This window comes from Oncorhynchus keta, chromosome 4 (genome assembly GCF_023373465.1).
Source record: "Oncorhynchus keta strain PuntledgeMale-10-30-2019 chromosome 4, Oket_V2, whole genome shotgun sequence".
NCBI lineage: Eukaryota > Metazoa > Chordata > Actinopteri > Salmoniformes > Salmonidae > Oncorhynchus > Oncorhynchus keta.
Window position 1 is genome coordinate 19,485,546 of NC_068424.1, and position 20,286 is coordinate 19,505,831.

At 42.9% G+C, this 20,286-nt stretch overlaps 1 protein-coding gene across 5 annotated transcripts in view; it reads right to left on the reverse strand.

Annotated features, from left to right (window-relative positions):
- The window catches only part of LOC118382565 (dipeptidyl aminopeptidase-like protein 6), a 337,979-nt gene that overhangs the window by 59,124 nt on the left and 258,569 nt on the right, over positions 1 to 20,286 (reverse strand). For all 5 annotated transcript variants that reach the window (XM_052503586.1, XM_052503605.1, XM_052503594.1 and 2 more), the window contains one exon: positions 12,702 to 12,800. In XM_052503586.1, coding sequence (XP_052359546.1) covers positions 12,702 to 12,800 — 99 coding nt within the window. The remainder of the gene's footprint in view (positions 1 to 12,701; positions 12,801 to 20,286) is intronic.

Sequence of the window (20,286 nt, forward strand, 5' to 3'; positions counted from 1 at the left end):
AGGGAACACCCCCTATCCACATCGATGGAACAGTAGTGGAGAGGGTAGCTAGTTTTAAGTTCCTCGGCATACACATCACAGACAAACTGAATTGGTCCACTCACACTGACAGCGTCGTGAAGAAGGCGCAGCAGCGCCTATTCAACCTCAGGAGGCTGAAGAAATTCGGCTTGTCACCAAAAGCACTCACAAACTTCTACAGATGCACAATCGAGAGCATCCTGGCGGGCTGTATCACCGCCTGGTACGGCAACTGCTCCGCCCTCAACCGTAAGGCTCTCCAGAGGGTAGTGAGGACTGCACAACGCATCACCGGGGGCAAACTACCTGCCCTCCAGGACACCTACACCACCCGTTGTTACAGGAAGGCCATAAAGATCATCAAGGACATCAACCACCCGAACCACTGCCTGTTCACCCCGCTATCATCCAGAAGGCGAGGTCAGTACAGGTGCATCAAAGCTGGGACCGAGAGACTGAAAAACAGCTTCTATCTCAAGGCCATCAGACTGTTAAACAGCCACCACTAACAGTGAGTGGCTGCCGCCAACACACTGTCATTGACACTGACCCAACTCCAGCCATTTTAATAATGGGAATTGATGGGAATTATGTAAATATATCACTAGCCACTTTAAACAATGCTACCTTATATAATGTTACTTACCCTACATTATTCATCTCATATGCATATGTATATACTGTACTCTACATCATCGACTGCATCCTTATGTAACACATGTATCACTAGCCACTTTAACTATGCCACTTTGTTTACTTTGTCTACACACTCATCTCATATGTATATACTGTACTCGATACCATCTACTGTATGCTGCTCTGTACCATCACTCAATCATATATCCTTATGTACATATTCCTTATCCCCTTACACTGTGTATAAGACAGTAGTTTTGGAATTGTTAGTTAGATTACTTGTTGGTTATCACTGCATTGTCGGAACTAGAAGCACAAGCATTTCGCTACACTCGCATTTAACATCTGCTAACCATGTGTATGTGACAAATAAAATTTGATTTGATTTGATTTGATATTTGTATAGCTAATGGGCTATTAACACCCCCCCCAAGACATTTTAAGAAAGTTGAAGCAATTTTACTGCATTTCTATACAATTTTAAAACTTTAAAATGCTATTTGGAGATCAGCAAAAACAAGCTAAATGTATCCCAGCCATTATCACCTTGGCTGCCATAGGTTGATTCACTTCAGTCAATCCACAAACACATAGCTTATAAGCGTGGGGGCAAACTATAATTGAACTATAATTTAATACGTACAGAGGGATCTGTTAGCATAAAAACATATTTGATTTGTTTTTTTGTAAAACAATGAAGGCAGACTGTAGTTCAAATACAGGGTGGCAGGGTAGCCTAGTGGTTAGAGTGTTGGACTAGTAACCGGAAGGTTGCAAGTTCAAACCCCCGAGCTGACAAGGCCCCTGAACAGGCAGTTAACCCACTGTTCCTAGGCCGTCATTGTAAATAAGAATTTGTTCTTAACTGACTTGCCTAGTAAAATAAAGGTAAAAAAAATAAAAAATTAGAGCCTGGTCAACAGTGGGGGCAATAGTACACACAACAGTATCATCATTATAAAAGTGCAGGTGACATTTTTTTTTTACAGACAAGTCAACATTGTTAATGTAAACAGTAAAAAGTACAGGACCCAGAATTGACCCCTGCAGGATGTATAAAAATCAAATCAAATCAAATGTTATTTGTCACATACACATGGTTAGCAGATGTTAGTGCGAGTGTAGCGAAATGCTTGTGCTTCTAGCTCCGACAATGCAGTAATAACCAACAAGTAATCTAGCTAACAATTCCAAAACTACTACCTTATAGACACAAGTGTAAGGGGATAAAGAATATGTACATAAAGATATATGAATGAGTGATGGTACAGAGCGGCATAGGCAAGATACAGTAGATGGTATTGAGTGCAGTATATACATATGAGATGAGTATGTAAACAAAGTGGCATAGTTAAAGTGGCTAGTGATACATGTATTACATAAGGATGCAGTAGATGATATAGAGTACAGTATATACGTATACATATGAGATGAATAATGTAGGGTATGTAAACATTATATTAGGTAGCATTGTTTAAAGTGGCTAGTGATATATTTTACATCATTTCCCATCAATTCCCATTATTAAAGTGGCTGGAGTTGAGTCAGTGTGTTGGCAGCAGCCACTCAATGTTAGTGGTGGCTGTTTAACAGTCTGATGGCCTTGAGATAGAAGCTGTTTTTCAGTCTCTAGGTCCCAGCTTTGATGCACCTGTACTGGCCTCACCTTCTGGATGATAGCGGGGTGAACAGGCAGTGGCTCGGGTGGTTGTTGTCCTTGATGATCTTTATGGCCTTCCTGTGACATCGGGTGGTGTAGGTGTCCTGGAGGGCAGGTAGTTTGCCCCCGGTGATGCGTTGTGCAGACCTCACTACCCTCTGGAGAGCCTTACGGTTGTGGGCGGAGCAGTTGCCGTACCAGGCGGTGATACAGCCTGACAGGATGCTCTCGATTGTGCATCTGTAGAAGTTTGTGAGTGCTTTTGGTGACAAGCCAAATTTCTTCAGCCTCCTGAGGTTGAAGAGGCGCTGCTGCGCCTTCTTCACGATGCTGTCTGTGTGGGTGGACCAATTCAGTTTGTCTGTGATGTGTACGCCGAGGAACTTAAAACTTACTACCCTCTCCACTACTGTTCCATCGATGTGGATAGGGGGGTGTTCCCTCCATCTCCTTAGTTTTGTTGACGTTGAGTGTGAGGTTATTTTCCTGACACCACACTCCGAGGGCCCTCACCTCCTCCCTGTAGGCCGTCTTGTCGTTGTTGGTAATCAAGCCTACCACTGTTGTGTCATCCGCAAACTTGATGATTGAGTTGGAGGCGTGCGTGGCCACGCAGTCGTGGGTGAACAGGGAGTACAGGAGAGGGCTCAGAACGCACCCTTGTGGGGCCCCAGTGTGGGGCTCAGCGGGGTGGAGATGTTGTTGCCTACCCTCACCACCTGGGGGCGGCCCGTCAGGAAGTCCAGTACCCAGTTGCACAGGGCGGGGTCGAGACACAGGGTCTCGAGCTTGATGACGAGCTTGGAGGGCACCCTGATTTACAGCTCAGGTTTCTATTTAAGCTGCTCCTTATCCTTTCTGTTTGTACAAATATTATTGATCTTTTAGGATAGAGGTCGGATTGTGAATAATATTCACACATGTCTTTGTACTGTATACGTGGAGGGAAGCTAACCATCTCTTTGTACTGTATATGTGGAGGGAAGCTAACCAACTCTTTGTACTGTATATGTGGAGGGAAGCTAACCATCTCTTTGTACTGTATATGTGGAGGAAAGCTAACCATCTCTTTGTACTGTATATGTGGAGGGAAGCTAACCATCTCTTTGTACTGTATACGTGGAGGGAAGCTAACCATCTCTTTGTACTGTATACGTGGAGGGAATATTACCATCTCTTTGTACTGTATACGCGGAGGGAATATTACCATGTCTTTGTACTGTATACGTGGAGGGAATATTACCATCTCTTTGTACTGTATACGCAGATGGAATATTACCATGTCTTTGTACTGTATACGTGGAGGGAATATTACCATGTCTTTGTACTGTATACGTGGAGGGAAACTTACCCTCTATTGAGTTTTCTAGTCATCTTGAGGACGTCTATTGAAGAAAACAAATACATGTACTTCAAATTTTTCCCATGTCTTTTCCTTTATTCCAGGCTCTACACCTCAACCCATGACTTGAAGAAACCGTTTACCATTTGAATAGGACGACCTTATCTCTGAAAGGGGCCATAGTCAAGCCTCCCTAATACAAGTAAATTACAATAAACATGAAAAGACTAAAAACACACAGAATGTGGTTTTGTTTTAACAGGAATATGTATTGCTATACCTGCTGTGGGGAAACGACTAATACACAACATTGAATGAGGACATAGTGAAGCTTCTTTTTGAGGACATAATGAAGCTTGTTATTGAGGACATAGTAAAGCTTCTTACTGAGGACATATTTAAGCTTCTTATTGAGAACATAGGGAAGCTTCTTACTGAGGACATAGTGAAGCTTCTTACTGAGGACATATTTAAGCTTCTTATTGAGAACATAGGGAAGCTTCTTACTGAGGACATAGTGAAGCTTCTTATTGAGAACAGAGTGAAGCTTCTTACTGAGGACATAGTGAAGCTTCTTATTGAGAACATAGTGAAGCTTCTTATTGAGGACAGTGAGAGTGTTGTGGTTGGTTGAGTTAGCTATGCTCAAATAGTTTCCTATTCAATTACTAGCACTGGTCACTGAGGTTAAAGTGTGCTTCACTTAGTTTTTGTTTTGTTATTGCAGTTTTTCTTTTAAAGAGGGACACAACCACACAGACTACAGAGGAGAAGGCCTGGATTGGTCAGACACTGCTGTATTCACTTCATGCCATTCTAATGAATTTAGAATGACCTGCTAGCCCAGTGTTTCCCAAACTCGGTCCTTGGGACTCCAAGGGGAGCACGTTTAGTTTTTTGCCCAAGCACTGCACAGCTGATTCAAATAATAAACTAATCATCACGCTTTGATAATTCAAATCAGCTGTGTAGTGTTCGGGGCAAAACATGCCACACTTGGGGTCCCGAGGACCGAGTTTGGGAAATCCTGTGCTAGCCATAGCCGCGGGCAAGAAGGGGTGCTGAGGGTGCTGCAGCACCAACCGAAAAAATCGGAATTTTTTTCTTCACAAAAGTAGTGCGCTGGATCTTTACTAGTCCTCTATTAGTGGACTGATATAGTCGTCTGTAGCGCGGGCAAAACATTTTTCCCCCTGGGCCCCACCTCCAAACATCTTCCCGCGGCTATGCTGCTAGACCAGGCCTAGGCAATTATTTTCCATGTAGGGCCACATTAGAATATATTTTTGCATTTACAGGATTATACATCATGTGCATGACTGTGTTGCTACTTATTTTACTTTTTTAACATACACAGAAATAAACCACATCCATGTTCTCCTTTGGTAGGTATTTTCATTATTAAACATGCAATGAACTACACAGAGGAAAAAGTACACTGTGCATTCAGCACCATGGACAAAACTCTTGTTAACGGGTATACACAAAAACAAACAACAAGAAAGAGGGAAAGCTCAACATTACATTTAAAACACTCAATCAGTGTGAGGAGTGAAGTCTCTGATGGGCATTGACTAAAGCAGTAAAGTCAGGTATAGTTTCTGACGTCGCTATGCGCAGGATGGCTGAGAGTCAGTAAGAGATGATCTGTGCCTTGACTTGTTATATTTCATCACTGAAAATGTCTGTTCACATACATAGGTTGACCAAAACAGTACAAACATCTGAGCATGACTCCTAATCTTTGGAAAGTTTTGTTCATCGAGAGATGCATAGAACCTCGTCAGTGACATTATTTTAAATAGTTCTCCAATCACTGCATCAGACTGAAGATTGATAAGCTCAAGTTGCAGGTCAGTGGGAGTATTATCCACATTGAAGGTGAAAGGAGAGGAAACCAACAGCATGTCATTTTCCAACACTTTGAAATCCTCAAAACGAGGAGAAAACTCACCGTTCAAAGCACGCAGCAGTGATGTATACTTCTCCCTCTGGTCATCTCATAGGGAACAGACTAGTAGTGTCAGAAGGTGGGTGAGATTGTTGGCTTCTACTTGGCTGGTCAGGAGGAGTAATATTCCCTTGAAGGTTTTGACAAGGCTATACATTTGATGTGCAAAAAGACCCTTCCCTTGTAGTTTGGAATTCAGTTCATTCATGAGGGCCATAATGTTCACGGTGAAGGAAACATCAGCCAACTATTCTTTACCTTGCAGTTGAGGGAAATCCACATATTTTCCTTTCATTTGCAAAAACTCAGCAATCTCCGACTTCAGGTCCCACACCCTTTTAAGCACCTTCCCCAAACTCAGCCATGTCACATTTATGTGGTAGGGGAGATCTGCATGACCCGACTCTGTCTCTTCCAACAGTGAGACAAACTGCCTGTGGTTTAAAGAGTTTGCTCTTATGAAGTTTACCACTTTAGTGACTGTATCCACAACATGCCTAATTTTTAGACCAGATTTTCAGAGCACCTCCTGATGAATAATACAATGCAGGAAAAACATTTCCTGATCTGGGTTCAGCTCAGCTACCTGATCTTGTATCCTTTTCAAACCGCCAACATTTTTTCCTGTCAAGTTTGGACACCTATCAGTGGTCACACTGGATAACTTTTCAAAACTCAGTCCCAGCTTTGCCCCACACTTATTAACCTCCACCAATAAATCTTTCCCTGTGGTTGTGCTCTTCATTGACTGCACTGAAGCAAGCTCTTCTGTAATTTCAATGTCTGGAGTTATGTCTCGTAAGAATATCAACAACTGCACCATGTCATGTGCATCACTGCTCTCATCCAGGGCCAAGGAGAAATTGGTGAAATCTTTTACATTGTCTTTCAACTGTTGGTCCAAATTCTCTGTGATGTCCTCAACATCTTGACAGGGAAACATTTTCAAACAGCTCTTTCTTGTCGGGGCAAAGTTTTGATGCAGAGTCAATTAAACATTCTTTAATTAATTCTCCCTCAGCGAATGGCTTGCTATGTTTAGCAATTTTGTGGGACAGTACATAGCTTGCTCTCGCAATTCCGTTGTTTGCTGAACACAGCTTTCTGAAAAGTCCTTGCTGCTTTTGCAACTGAGAAAGCAACTCTTTCGATGCACTTGCCCTCTGCTCAGACGACATATTCCTATATTTCTCTGCATGCTTCGCCTGGAAGTGTGGTGACAAGTTGTAGTCTTTCAAGACAGCGATGCTCTCTTTGCACACTAAGCATACAGCTTTCCTGATACTTCAATAAAGAAATATTTGGATGTTCACTCTTGCTGGAACACCCTACATTCATTGTCTACATTCATTGTCTACTTTCCTTTGAAATCTTTGAAAAACTATTTTTTGCGCAATTTCTAGCTAGCTACTATTTGTAACTGTGATATTTGTAACTTGTGCCAGCCTGTCAGTCACTGTCTGTTCCCGTGCAGTTGTTATTTATACGGGCCTTCAAAATAAATGTCCCACAAGCGGTGGGAGCTAAATCATTACACAAAGGCGAGTGTTCATTGAGCTTTTAATTTAAATAACAAATACGTTTTTCAAAACTTTACTATCTCAAATTATTTATGTGATCTGAGCATGATTCCGCGGGCCGTATTGAAGGTCACGGGCCGGCTAGACCATTAAAATCATAATCTGAATATAATGAAAGACTTGCACTGTATAAAATGAAGCTGTAAAATGAAGCTTTGACACTAGGGGGCACTACTTTGCTTGTGGTGCTGCACTCAGGCAAATCACCACCCAGGTCAGTCATCAGCTCTGATCAAGGTTAAAAGATACTTATTTGGCCAATCATGTCTGTTTGCTTGATGGCGTTCAGCAAATCTCTTCTCGCTACATGTTTAGCATACATCAGCCAGGAGGAGAGGACTGTGTGTGTGTGTGTGTGTGTGTGTGTGTGTCGACCGGTGTGTGGAGGTCAGTATAGCCGTACAAGGTTATACTGCTTCATTCAAACAGAGAGCAGCTGCTAGAAACCATGCAATAATATTGAACCAGGTTTACATTTATCATTGCTAGATGAAAATTATGTTGATGCTTTTGCTGCATGCATTTGATTGTGATTTTATGCTGGAGATAGACATACACAGAATATCAATGGGCTACACTAATAGAAAAATGATGTAGCGGACTAAATCCAATGATGATGGGTGGTGGATTTGTTTAGAATGGTGATGGGGGTCTTTAAAGCTGAAATCCTTCATGGTGAAACAGCCACGTCCATTTGCAATATTACGACAACAAAGAAGTTACTGCAAACAACGAACAGTTTTTCCCCTCGGACATCATTGCACGAGCGATAGAGGAGCACAATATGTGCTGCAATTTATTTTAACAGGCTGCGCAACGCTCCTCAGCTCTGCAACAGAAATAATAACAACGGTGGTGAAGCGGCGGCCAAGGCGCTATTTCTGCCTAATGTGGATGACATTTTTAAGGGCAATATATATACAGAAGTAACCTGGTGCAAGATCTCTTGTGCTGTTGCCAACTTATATGGTCATTTTGGCATGACAATAACCATAGGAGCTTGCAAGAAAGCACAAATAGATCTGGGACCAGACTAATGTAGGAGAGTTCCATGGAGGCAAACAGTGATGCAAGGTCCCTGTTATAGTTTGTGATGAAACAAGGTTCCTGATATTGATTGTGATGAAACAAGGTTCCTGTTATAGATTGTGATGAAACAAGGTTCCTGATATTGATTGTGATGAAACAAGGTTCCTGTTATAGATTGTGATGAAACAAGGTTCCTGTTATAGATTGTGATGAAACAAGGTTCCTGATATAGATTGTGATGAAACAAGGTTCCTGTTATAGATTGTGATGAAACAAGGTTCCTGTTATAGATTGTGATGAAACAAGGTTCCTGATATTGATTGTGATGAAACAAGGTTCCTGTTATAGATTGTGATGAAACAAGGTTCCTGATATAGATTGTGATGAAACAAGGTTCCTGTTATAGATTGTGATAAAACAAGGTTCCTGATATAGATTGTGATGAAACAAGGTTCCTGTTATAGTTTGTGATGAAACAAGGTTCCTGATATAGATTGTGATGAAACAAGGTTCCTGTTATAGTTTGTGATGAAACAAGGTTCCTGATATAGATTGTGATGAAACAAGGTTCCTGATATAGATTGTGATGAAACAAGGTTCCTGTTATAGTTTGTGATGAAACAAGGTTCCTGATATAGATTGTGATGAAACAAGGTTCCTGTTATAGTTTGTGATAAAACAAGGTTCCTGATATAGATTGTGATAAAACAAGGTTCCTGATATAGATTGTGATGAAACAAGGTTCCTGATATAGATTGTGATGAAACAAGGTTACTGTTATCCATGGGTTGCATGTTTCGTCAAAATATTGTTTTGAACATTCGTGTTGGACTGATGCCAGACTGAGCATTCTACTCAATGCATCGTCAATGAGCGCTAATGAAGACTTCATCAAAAGTGCATTACAGTGGCTTGGAAATACAATGACATTCAAAAGGAGGCAAATAATTAGTAGGTAAAACTTGTGTCATTTTGATGTCACCAGATTAACTTTAGATGCAGTATAACGTTAGATAGCTAGCTAAGATTGAGGGGAGGCCACAGGATTTTTGCTTGCTAACGTTAGCATTGCTGGCTATTTTTTGACAAACTTTGCTAGCAAATGACATTTACATTACATTACATTACATTTAAGTCATTTAGCAGACGCTCTTATCCAGAGCGACTTACAACTTGGTGCATTCACCTTATGACATCCAGTGGAACAGCCACTTTACAATAGTGCATCTAAATCTTTTAGGGGGGTGAGAAGGATTACTTTATCCTATCCTAGGTATTCCTTAAAGAGGTGGGGTTTCAGGTGTCTCCGGAAGGTGGTGATTGACTCCGCTGTCCTGGCGTCGTGAGGGAGTTTGTTCCACCATTGGGGGCCAGAGCAGCGAACAGTTTTGACTGGGCTGAGCGGGAACTGTACTTCCTCAGTGGTAGGGAGGCGAGCAGGCCAGAGGTGGATGAACGCAGTGCCCTTGTTTGGGTGTAGGGCCTGATCAGAGCCTGGAGGTACTGAGGTGCCGTTCCCCTCACAGCTCCGTAGGCAAGCACCATGGTCTTGTAGCGGATGCGAGCTTCAACTGGAAGCCAGTGGAGAGAGCGGAGGAGCGGGGTGACGTGAGAGAACTTGGGAAGGTTGAACACCAGACGGGCTGCGGCGTTCTGGATGAGTTGTAGGGGTTTAATGGCACAGGCAGGGAGCCCAGCCAACAGCGAGTTGCAGTAATCCAGACGGGAGATGACAAGTGCCTGGATTAGGACCTGCGCCGCTTCCTGTGTGAGGCAGGGTCGTACTCTGCGGATGTTGTAGAGCATGAACCTACAGGAACGGGCCACCGCCTTGATGTTAGTTGAGAACGACAGGGAGTTGTCCAGGATCACGCCAAGGTTCTTAGCACTCTGGGAGGAGGACACAATGGAGTTGTCAACCGTGATGGCGAGATCATGGAACGGGTAGTCCTTCCCCGGGAGGAAGAGCAGCTCCGTCTTGCCGAGGTTCAGCTTGAGGTGGTGATCCGTCATCCACACTGATATGTCTGCCAGACATGCAGAGATGCGATTCGCCACCTGGTCATCCGAAGGGGGAAAAACATTTACAACATTGGCATCTGTCTAAAGTAATTTTGACGACATAATAATGCTGGAAAAGTTGTCTCCTACTAACTATTTTACTCCAGGCAATATAGTGTAATTTAGACTAACAGTAGTTAGCATCCGTCCAGAATGACTGGGCTTATCACCACTTTAGGGCACCACTATGGCGCCGCTGATAGAGGATGGCTTGAGAACGTTCATAACAATGGCATGACGCAACCGAGTGACGGAGGTTCAACCTATTAATAGATTGTGATGAAACAAGGTTACTGTTATGGATTGTGATGAAACAAGTTTACTTTTATAGATTATTGGGATAAACTTGTGTTTAGTAAGGCGGCTAGATCAGAGGCAGTAGGGATGACCAGGGATGTTCTCTTGATAAGTGCGTGAACGGATAATTTTCCTGTCCTGCTAAGCATTCAAAATGTAACTTTGGGTGTCAGGGAAAATGTATGGAGTAAAAAGTAGATTATTTTCGTTAGAAATGTACTGAAGTTACAATAAAAGTTCTCAAAAATAGAAATAGTAGAGTAAAGACACCCCAAAAAATGACTGAAGTGGTACTTGAAAGTAATATTACTTAAGTACTTTACACCACTGGTTACTGTTAAAGATTGTGATAAAACAAGGCCGCAGGGGTATTCAAATCGCAACACCATGAGTAGCTTGTGCTGTCTGAATTTATAATGAACTCAGCTTATATTGCCATAAAATACCCCCAAAAGGATTTGGACTTATCAGCAACAAAATAAACTCATTGACTCATTATAAATTCTAGAGGTGAAATTACAAATGTCTCCCAGGAAATTGATAGATGGCTCAACAACGTCGAAAAATATATAATTCCAGGTTAAATTAGGTTTACAAAAAATGTAAATTCCAGACCTGTCATCGAAAGCCAATAATTGCAAGTTCTGAATGCTCGGCGTTCAGCACATCGCTAAATGAATATGACATGCTAACGTACATCAAATAATCATTCGATAATGAACCTCTAGTCTCTTTCCATCTTTGGCAGCTGCATCTACAGGGTCCCTAAGAAGACTTTCTCTGCAGGCAGGTTGCTGTCTGTCAACCATAAACAGCTACAGTAGAAAGGCATATCTTTAAGATGACTCCCATTTCATGCTTGCCACGTAGGCTACAGTATGGAGGATGTATGGAGGCTATTATTAACCAGCTTATCAAAGTGACAGAACGCAGCATTCTATTGACACAGGAAAATACTAGAGTATTAATTGCTTGGTGTTTCATGCAATGAGGAACATTTCCTGAGGAGAATGACTTTTAAAGAAGCACAGATGTTAACATCCAAACAGTGCCTACTTTTTTGCTGTTTACTGCAACTCATTCACTTTCATAGATTTGTTAACCATTTTATGTGTCCCAAGAAACACTGGGTGTAAGACAGTCACTAATGATCAGATGGTACTGAATTGGTGAAAGCAGTATGTTTAGAGGCTTTTGATCTCAACCGCCGAAATGTGTCAGATCAGTGATTATATCAAGGACGAGGAAGGGAAGAATAAAGAAAGGAAGCGTTGTACAGTACTTGAACAGGCCTGGGCATACTCAGTGTACTCTCTCCCATCTGCACCCTCTTTAGGCGAGACTATTGGCTGATAGGAGAAGACAGCTTCATTAGGCATGAGTTATATCAAAGTTGCTTCATTAATCAGCCAAAGGGCTGTAAAGTGCCTCTAGGAGTCAGGCCCTGATCATTCTATTAAAACCAGCAGTTGGTTAATATAATGTGTCTGCAATGTGTCTTGCAGTCAAAGTTTTATTTTCTTTCACAGGCAACATTGCTATGTTGTTGTCTTTAGGTCTCTCTTTCTGTAGAGTTGTCTCTCTTGTTCTGATGTGTGTTTTGTCCTATATTTATATTGTATTTATTTTAATCCCAGCCCCCATCCCCGCAGGAGGCCTTTTGCCCTTTGGTAGGCCGTCATTGTAAATAAGAATTTGTTCTTAACTGACTTGCCTCGTTAAATAAAGCTTCAATAAAATAAAAAATTACAAAAATAAAATAAAACTAGAAAACACACTTCACTTTCATGTGATCGACTGGAGACTTCACGCACTCTTTCACTGTTTTACACAAGAGGATAGAGCAAGTCCTGTCAACCCCTGTAATCCTTGACATTTTTTTGACTATACTGACTCCTACACACTGGCTGGCACACACACACACGCAGGCACACGTAGCTAGTTCTAATTGCTGTCATCTAAAGGCTTGGCTGAGAAAGTAGTCTCAGAAAAACACTGGTTCCACTGGTTTACCTTTTGGTGGGAAATGTATGACCCTGTTTGAATGTCCACAGTGAATACATGACGTATCACCCATATGGATGTCTCATGACCACCCCTCTACGACATCAATAGAGTACTCACTGTTGATCCACTTGGCCTCAGGGTCGTGAACCTTGAAGTTCTTCCTAAAGATGTCCCCCACGGTCAGTTTCCCCTTGAGGGCCAAGCTGTCATCCTCGCCTGCAAAGGAACAAGTGAAAACACATTTTAAATACATTTGAATCAATTTACAATTTTGAACACTCAATTCCAACTAAATAATAGCAGAGGTTAATTTCACAATGAACGCACATTTACTTGAATTAATTACAGAAACACAACGCACAACTGAAGAAGCCATTTGGGGGAAAGTCAGCATATGGTTATTTGTGTCAGTGACTCGATGGTAGTACTGGTACTGAGCTTGAGGCCAGAAACAACAGTTGTATCCTAACATGTTGCTTTTACGGTCAGGCCTCAAGCCAAGCAAGCTCATTATCTGCCTGAGACGACTGTGTGGAGGACATAAAGTTATACACACCAGAAGGGGTTACATCCCATCCTCTAGTGTTTTTAACTATCTGTCCTCTAGTTTTTATAACTATATTTCCTCTAGCGTTTATAGCTATCTTTCATCTAGTGTTTATAACTATCTTTCCTCTAGTGTTTATAACTATCTTTCCTGTAGAGTTTTTAACTATCTGTCCTCTAGTTTTTATAACTATATTTCCTCTAGCGTTTATAACTATCTTTCCTCTAGTGTTTATAACTATCTTTCCTCTAGTGTTTATAAATATCTTTCCTCTAGCGTTTATAACTATCTTTCCTCCAGTGTTTATAACTATCTTTCCTGTAGAGTTTATAACTATTTTTCCTCTAGTTTTTATAACTATCTTTCCTCTAGTGTTTATAACTATCTTTCCTCTAGTGCTTATAACTATATTTCCTCTAGCGTTTATAACTATCTTTCCTCTAGTGTTTATAACTATCTTTCCTCTAGTGTTTATAACAATTTTTCCGCTAGTGTTGATAACTATTTTTCCGCTAGTGTTGATAACTATCTTTCCGCTAGTGTTGATAACTATCTTTCCTCTAGTGTTTATAACTATCTTTCCGCTAGTGTTGATAACTATCTTTCCTCTAGCGGTTTTAAGGCCAGGCACCACAGGCAAAAATTGTGATTTTGCTTCCATTGGTCAATTTTCAAAATTTGGGATATTTTGCAACCATAACTTCCCTACTTTCATAAAATGTACAAATAAATAGGCAAAAATGTATAGAAATACTGTAATGACCCTGGGTTTATGAGCACAATACTTTATTTGTATAATTTTATCTCAACTACGTCAACTACACGTAACATAAATGTTGTTCTTGATAGCATGTTTCATGTAGAACTTCAACCGCTATTTTTAAAACTCTCCATGTTAAATTAAAAGCTTTTTTTCCGGAGCATATCGTTAGCTAGTCCATACATGGCTATATCCTTTGTAGAAGTAGTGCTTCGTGCTGAAAGATTAGTCTTTTCATGACATCCGATTGGTTACTGGCATTTAAAGGCCCTTTCCGGCAACCTGATTGGTTAAAATGCCTCAAGTGCTGCGCAGCACTTCCCTGTTTGAAAATATCTCCTGCGAAGAATCAACGTAAAGAGAGAGTAAATGAGAAAATCTCGAAGAATATACCTACAGTATGTGCATAAAAATAGACGACCTCAGTTAGCCAATGCGAGAAAAGCAGTGAATGACAGAAACAATGTGCCTGATCCGCCGATCGAGGCAGTGGCAGTACAGGTAGAGCAGGAAAAGGAGGTAGCCAGCAGCAGCACATTGAGACGCAAATTAGTTGAGATGAAGATGACAACTAGCAGCGATCAACCAGACAGCAGCCAGCCAACAGTGGCTTTTATTCCACGTCTCCAAAAAAACAACTTGTACATTATTTGAAGTGTCTAAACACTGGACTGAAAATCACCATAGACTTCATCAACCAGTGATTCTGTAATTCTGTCATGATAGAATGTGCAGACTGTGAAGGTGATCGGGATGTATTTAGGAGGAGTGTTTACATTTCATCCAGGCTGCAGGAGTGCTCCAGGGGAGATGTGGTATTTGATTTAAATGTGAGGATGGTTCTTCTAGCTCACAAACTTGGACTTGGTTATGCAGCTCTAAAGAAAATAAGCAACGTCCTAGGGATTCCTTCCCTGCGTCTCAGCTCATATCAGAGACATGAGAGGAGAATGACAGGTAAATAAAAAGGGAGAGTGGCCCAGTATTGCCAGGTGACTTGTTGTGTATGAATATTAATGTCCTTGCTCCAGCAAATGTATTCAAAGTGAATAAAACAGAGTGATAGGAAAACATAACTATACAATGAGACTCACATAGGCCTACAGTCTCATTGGGCTATAGCCAAATGTGATTAGTGAGAAATTAGCTTTACATAAAGTAAATACATGCTCGTATGCTAATATTTAGTCCTGCAGTTATGTCTGTAATGTCGACAGACATAAGTACTTTTCCCCCCACTTTAGTTTCAGAGATTCAGAGAGGGCTACAGTCAATGGAGAGCGCTGCAAAGATAATTAGAAGTGCATACGCAGATATAGACCCAGACATAGCAGAGTTTCTGAAGGAGGATGAGGATGCCATCATAGACATTCATGTATCCTTTGATGGCACTTGGCTCAAGAAAGGATTCACTTCCAGCTACGGGATAGGTGTGTGCATTGGTGCTAGTACCAGTGAGCCATAGAAAATGGTAAAGATTCACCCCGTCACAAAAACCTTGGAGGCCATACATTTTTCAATATTGAGGTTGCACAGAAAATGGTACCTGTATATCATAGGATGTCAAATGATAACGTCCTCAAAATAATGTAGCACGGAGGAACCCAGAATGCAAATAAATGTCTGAACTCTGTAATATGGTCGTGATGCCCCAAAACTGTCTTCGTGGGCAAAAGCCGCATTGACGGAGCAGGCTCTATGGCAGTAGCCACATTGAGGGAGCCACTGCTATAACAAATGTGATGAACAAATTGTGGATTGATAGCACTTTGGTGACACTGGAGCAATCAGAGATTGGGAGAGTTGTGACAGCTGATGCTGCTTCAATGGAGTGTGCCAAGCGTGGTCGCAGGTCCCATGACACAGTCAAGAAAGTAACGCGTCTGTCACGTTCTTTCAAAATCGAACCCAGAAGCAGACCAGGACAAGAAGAGTAGGAAGAAGGTGAGTATTTATTTACAAGTGAATGTGAATGAGTAGATATATCCAGGTAGCGTAGCAGGCAGCGGTGGTGAGTTGATGGGAGTAAATAGGTGGATCCAATGGGGTAGCGGAATCCTCCGACGACCAGGCGGGAATGGGGTAAATGATCCGGGTGAGTAACTGAAGACAGAACAAACGGAGGTAAGTTTAAGGCAAGCAATACATAAAAAACAACAAAACAAATTCTATCCAACTTGAGGCTGATACTATGGCACAACATACTGTTCATGGCTAACGATCCGGCAGGGAATGGATGTCAGGTCCGGGCTTATGAAGAGGAGAGATGATGATCAGGACCAGGTGTGCAGATAGCTGATGGGATACAGGTGCGGGTAATCAGAACTCCCAACTGGCTACATTGCCCGGCAACCAGACAGGGTGCGTTCCAGGACGCCGGAAAAAACACTCCAGGACAGAACACAGGCAAAAAACAGACTCAGGAAACGGGATTCCTGACAGCGTCACCAGCAACAGCTCAAAGAGGGCCTTACATTTGGGGCAGGCATAGCTGATTACTGTTCTGCATATTTCAACAGCCATACAAAATTCTTGTCTGTGACAAATTGAGTAAAGTGATATGAGAATTTGCCCAAAACGGAATATTTGTCCAACAGACCAGTATTCAAAGCATATGCTCTATTGCCTGAAACAAATGTATTAAACATGCAAATGTATTTATAAAAGGTAGATTTGATTTTTATTTTTCAGATTCGAAGTGATATATGAACAAGAGTTTCATTCCTGTGAAACAAATGGTCATATTTATGGAACGTACATTTTAATTGCATTAGCCTATCTTCATCGGCCATTTTCTCAAAATGACATGTGTTTATAACTATCTTTCCTTTAGTGTTTATAACTATCTTTCCGCTAGTGTTTATAATTATCTTTCCTCTACTGTTAATACAGTGGGGCAAAAAAGTATTTAGTCAGCCACCAATTGTGCAAGTTCTCCCACTTAAAAAGATGAGAGAGGCCTGTAATTTTCATCATAGGTACACTTCAACTATGACAGACAAAATGAGAAAAAAAATCAATCCAGAAAATCACATTGTAGAATTTTTAATGAATTTATTTGCAAATTATGGTGGAAAATAAGTATTTGGTCACTTACAAACAAGCAAGATGTCTGGCTCTCACAGACCTATAACTTCTTCTTTAAGAGGCTCCTCTGTCCTCCACTCGTTACCTGTATTAATGGCACCTGTTTGAACTTGTTATCAGTATAAAATACATCTGTCCACAACCTCAAACAGTCACACTCCAAACTCCACTATGGCCAAGACCAAAGAGCTGTGAAAGGACACCAGAAACAAAATTGTAGACCTGCACCAGGCTGGGAAGACTGAATCTGCAATAGCTAAGCAGCCTGGTTTGAAGAAATCAACTGTGGGAGCAATTATTAGAAAATTGAAGACATACAAGACCACTGACAGACTCCCTCAATCTGGGGCTCCACGCAAGATCTCACCCCGTGGGGTCAAAATGATCACAAGAACAGTGAGCAAAAATCCCAGAACCACACGGGGGACCTAGTGAATGACCTGCAGAGAGCTGGGACCAAAGTAACAAAGCCTACCATCAGTAACACACTATGCTGCCAGGGACTCAAATCCTGCAGTGCCAGACGTGTCCCCCTGCTTAAGCCAGTACATGTCCAGGCCCGTCTGAAGTTTGCTAGAGAGCATTTGGATGATCCAGAAGAAGATTGGGAGAATGTCATATGGTCAGATGAAACCAAAATATAACTTTTTGGTAAAAACTCAACTCGTCGTGTTTGGAGGACAAAGAATGCTGAGTTGCTTCCAAAGAACACCATACCTACTGTGAAGCATGGGGGTGGAAACATCATGCTCTGGGGCTGTTTTTCTGCAAAGGGACCAGGACGACTGATCCGTGTAAAGGAAAGAATGAATGGGGCCATGTACCATGTGATTTTGAGTGAACACCTCCTTCCATCAGCAAGGGCATTGAAGATGAAACGTGGCTGGGTCTTTCAGCATGACAATGATCCCAAACACACCGCCCGGGCAACGAAGGAGTGGCTTCGTAAGAAGCATTTCAAGGTCCTGGAGTGGTCTAGCCAGATCTCCAGATCTCAACCCCATAGAAAATCTTTGGAGGGAGTTGAAAGTCCGTGTTGCCCAGCAACAGCCCCAAAACATCACTGCTCTAGAGGAGATCTGCATGGAGGAATGGGCCAAAATACCAGCAACAGTGTGTGAAAACCTTGTGAAGACTTACAGAAAACATTTGACCTCTGTCATTGCCAGCAAAGGGTATATAACAAAGTATTGAGATAAACTTTTGTTATTGACCAAATACTTATTTTCCACCACAATTTGCAAATTAATTCATTAAAATCCTACAACGTGATTTTCTGGATTTTTTTTCTAATTTTGTCTGTCATGGTTGAAGTGTACCTATGATGAAAATTACAGGCCTCTCTCATTTTTTAAGTGAGAGAACTTGCACAATTGGTGGCTGTTTCATGCCTTGGTCATAGTGTTTTGTGTTTTCGTTATATATTTGGTCAGGCCAGGGTGTGACATGGGTTTTAATGTTGTGTTTCGTATTGGGGTTTTGTAGGCATTGGGATTGCGGCTGAGTAGGGGTGTAGCATAGGTTTGGCTGCCTGAGGCGGTTCTCAATCAGAGTCAGGTGATTCTCGTTGTCTCTGATTGGGAACCATATTTAGGTAGCCGGGGTTTCACTGTGTATTTCGTGGGTGATTGTTCCTGTCTCTGTGTTAGTGTTCACCAGACAGGCTGTATAGGTTTTCACGTTCCGTTTGTTGTTTTTGTATTTATTATAGTTATTTCATGTATCGCGATCATTCATTAAAGAACATGAGTAACAACCACGCTGCATTTTGGTCCGACTCCCTTTCGACAAACGAACGCCGTTACAGAATCACCCACCACACACGGACCGAGCGGCGTGGTAACAGGCAGCAACAGCAGGAGCAGCGAAAGGAGGATGAATTATTCGGAGAATGGACATGGGAAGACGTGTTGGATGGCAAAGGTTGTTACACGTGGGAGGAGATACTGGCCGGAAGAGATCGCCTCCCATGGGAACAGGTGGAGGCACTTAGGAGAGCAGAGGCAGCCGAAGATAGGAGCCGACGATACGAGGGAACACGGTTGGCAAGGAAGCCCGAAAAGCAGCCCCAAAAATGTATTGGGAGGGGGCTCAGGGGGCTTACAGGGAGTATGGCTATGCCAGGTAGGAGACCTGCACAAACTCCCTGTGCTTATCGGGGGGCTAGAGAGACCGGGTAGGCACCGTGTTATGTTATGGAGCGCACAGTGTTTCCAGTGCGGGTGCATAGCCCGGTGCGGTTCATACCAGCTCTTCGTATTGGCCGGGCTAGAGTGGGCATCGAGCCAGGTAAGGTTGGGCAGGCTCGGTGCTCAAGAGCACCAGTGCGCCTGCACGGTCCGGTCTATCCAGAGCCACCTCCACACACCAGTCCTCCGGTAGCAGCTCCCCGCACCAGGCTTCCTGTGCGTGTCCTCGATCCAGTATCACCAGTTCCAGCACCACGCACCAGGCCTTCAGTGCGCCAAACCTGTTCAGCACAGCCAGAGCCTTCCTTCCCTCCTGCGCTGTCGGAGTCTCCCATCTGTTCAGCCCTTCCAGAGCCGTCCTCCTCTACAGCGCTGCCGGAGCCTCCTGCCTGTTCGGAGCAGCCTGAGCTGCCAGACTGCATGGAGCAGCCAGAGCTGCCAGTCTGCATAGAGCTGCCAGTCTACATGGAGCAGCCAGAGCTGCCAGTCTGCATGGAGCAGCCAGAGCTGCCAGTCTGCATGGAGCAGCCAGAGCTGTCAGTCTGCACAAAGCTGCCAGTCTGCATGGAGCAGCCAGAGCTGTCAATCTGCATGGAGCAGCCAGAGCTGCCAGTCTACATGGAGCAGCCAGAGCTGTCAGTCTGCATGGAGCAGCCAAAGCAGCTAGATCCGCCAGTCAGCCATGATCTTCCAGATCTGCCAGTCAACCAGATTCTTCCAGATCTGCCAGTCAACCAGTCTCTTCCAGATCTGCCAGTCAACCAGTCTCTTCCAGATCTGCCAGTCAACCAGAATCTTCCAGATCCGCCAGCCAGCCAGGATCTACCGGAGCCTACTACCTGCCTGAGCTTCATCTCAGTACTGGGCTTCATCTCAGTACTGGGATTCCCCTCAGTCCCGGGATTCCCCTCAGTCCCGAGCTGCCCCTCAGTCCCGAGCTGCCCCTCAGTCACGAGCTGCCCCTCAGTTCAGTGGGGTTCTGGGTGAGGACTATTAGGCCATGGTCGGCGGCGAGGGTGGATTATCCCAGGACGCGAAGGGGAGGAACTATGACATTAATGGAGTGGGGTCCACGTCCCGAGCCAGAGCCGCCACCATGGACAGACGCCCACCCGGACC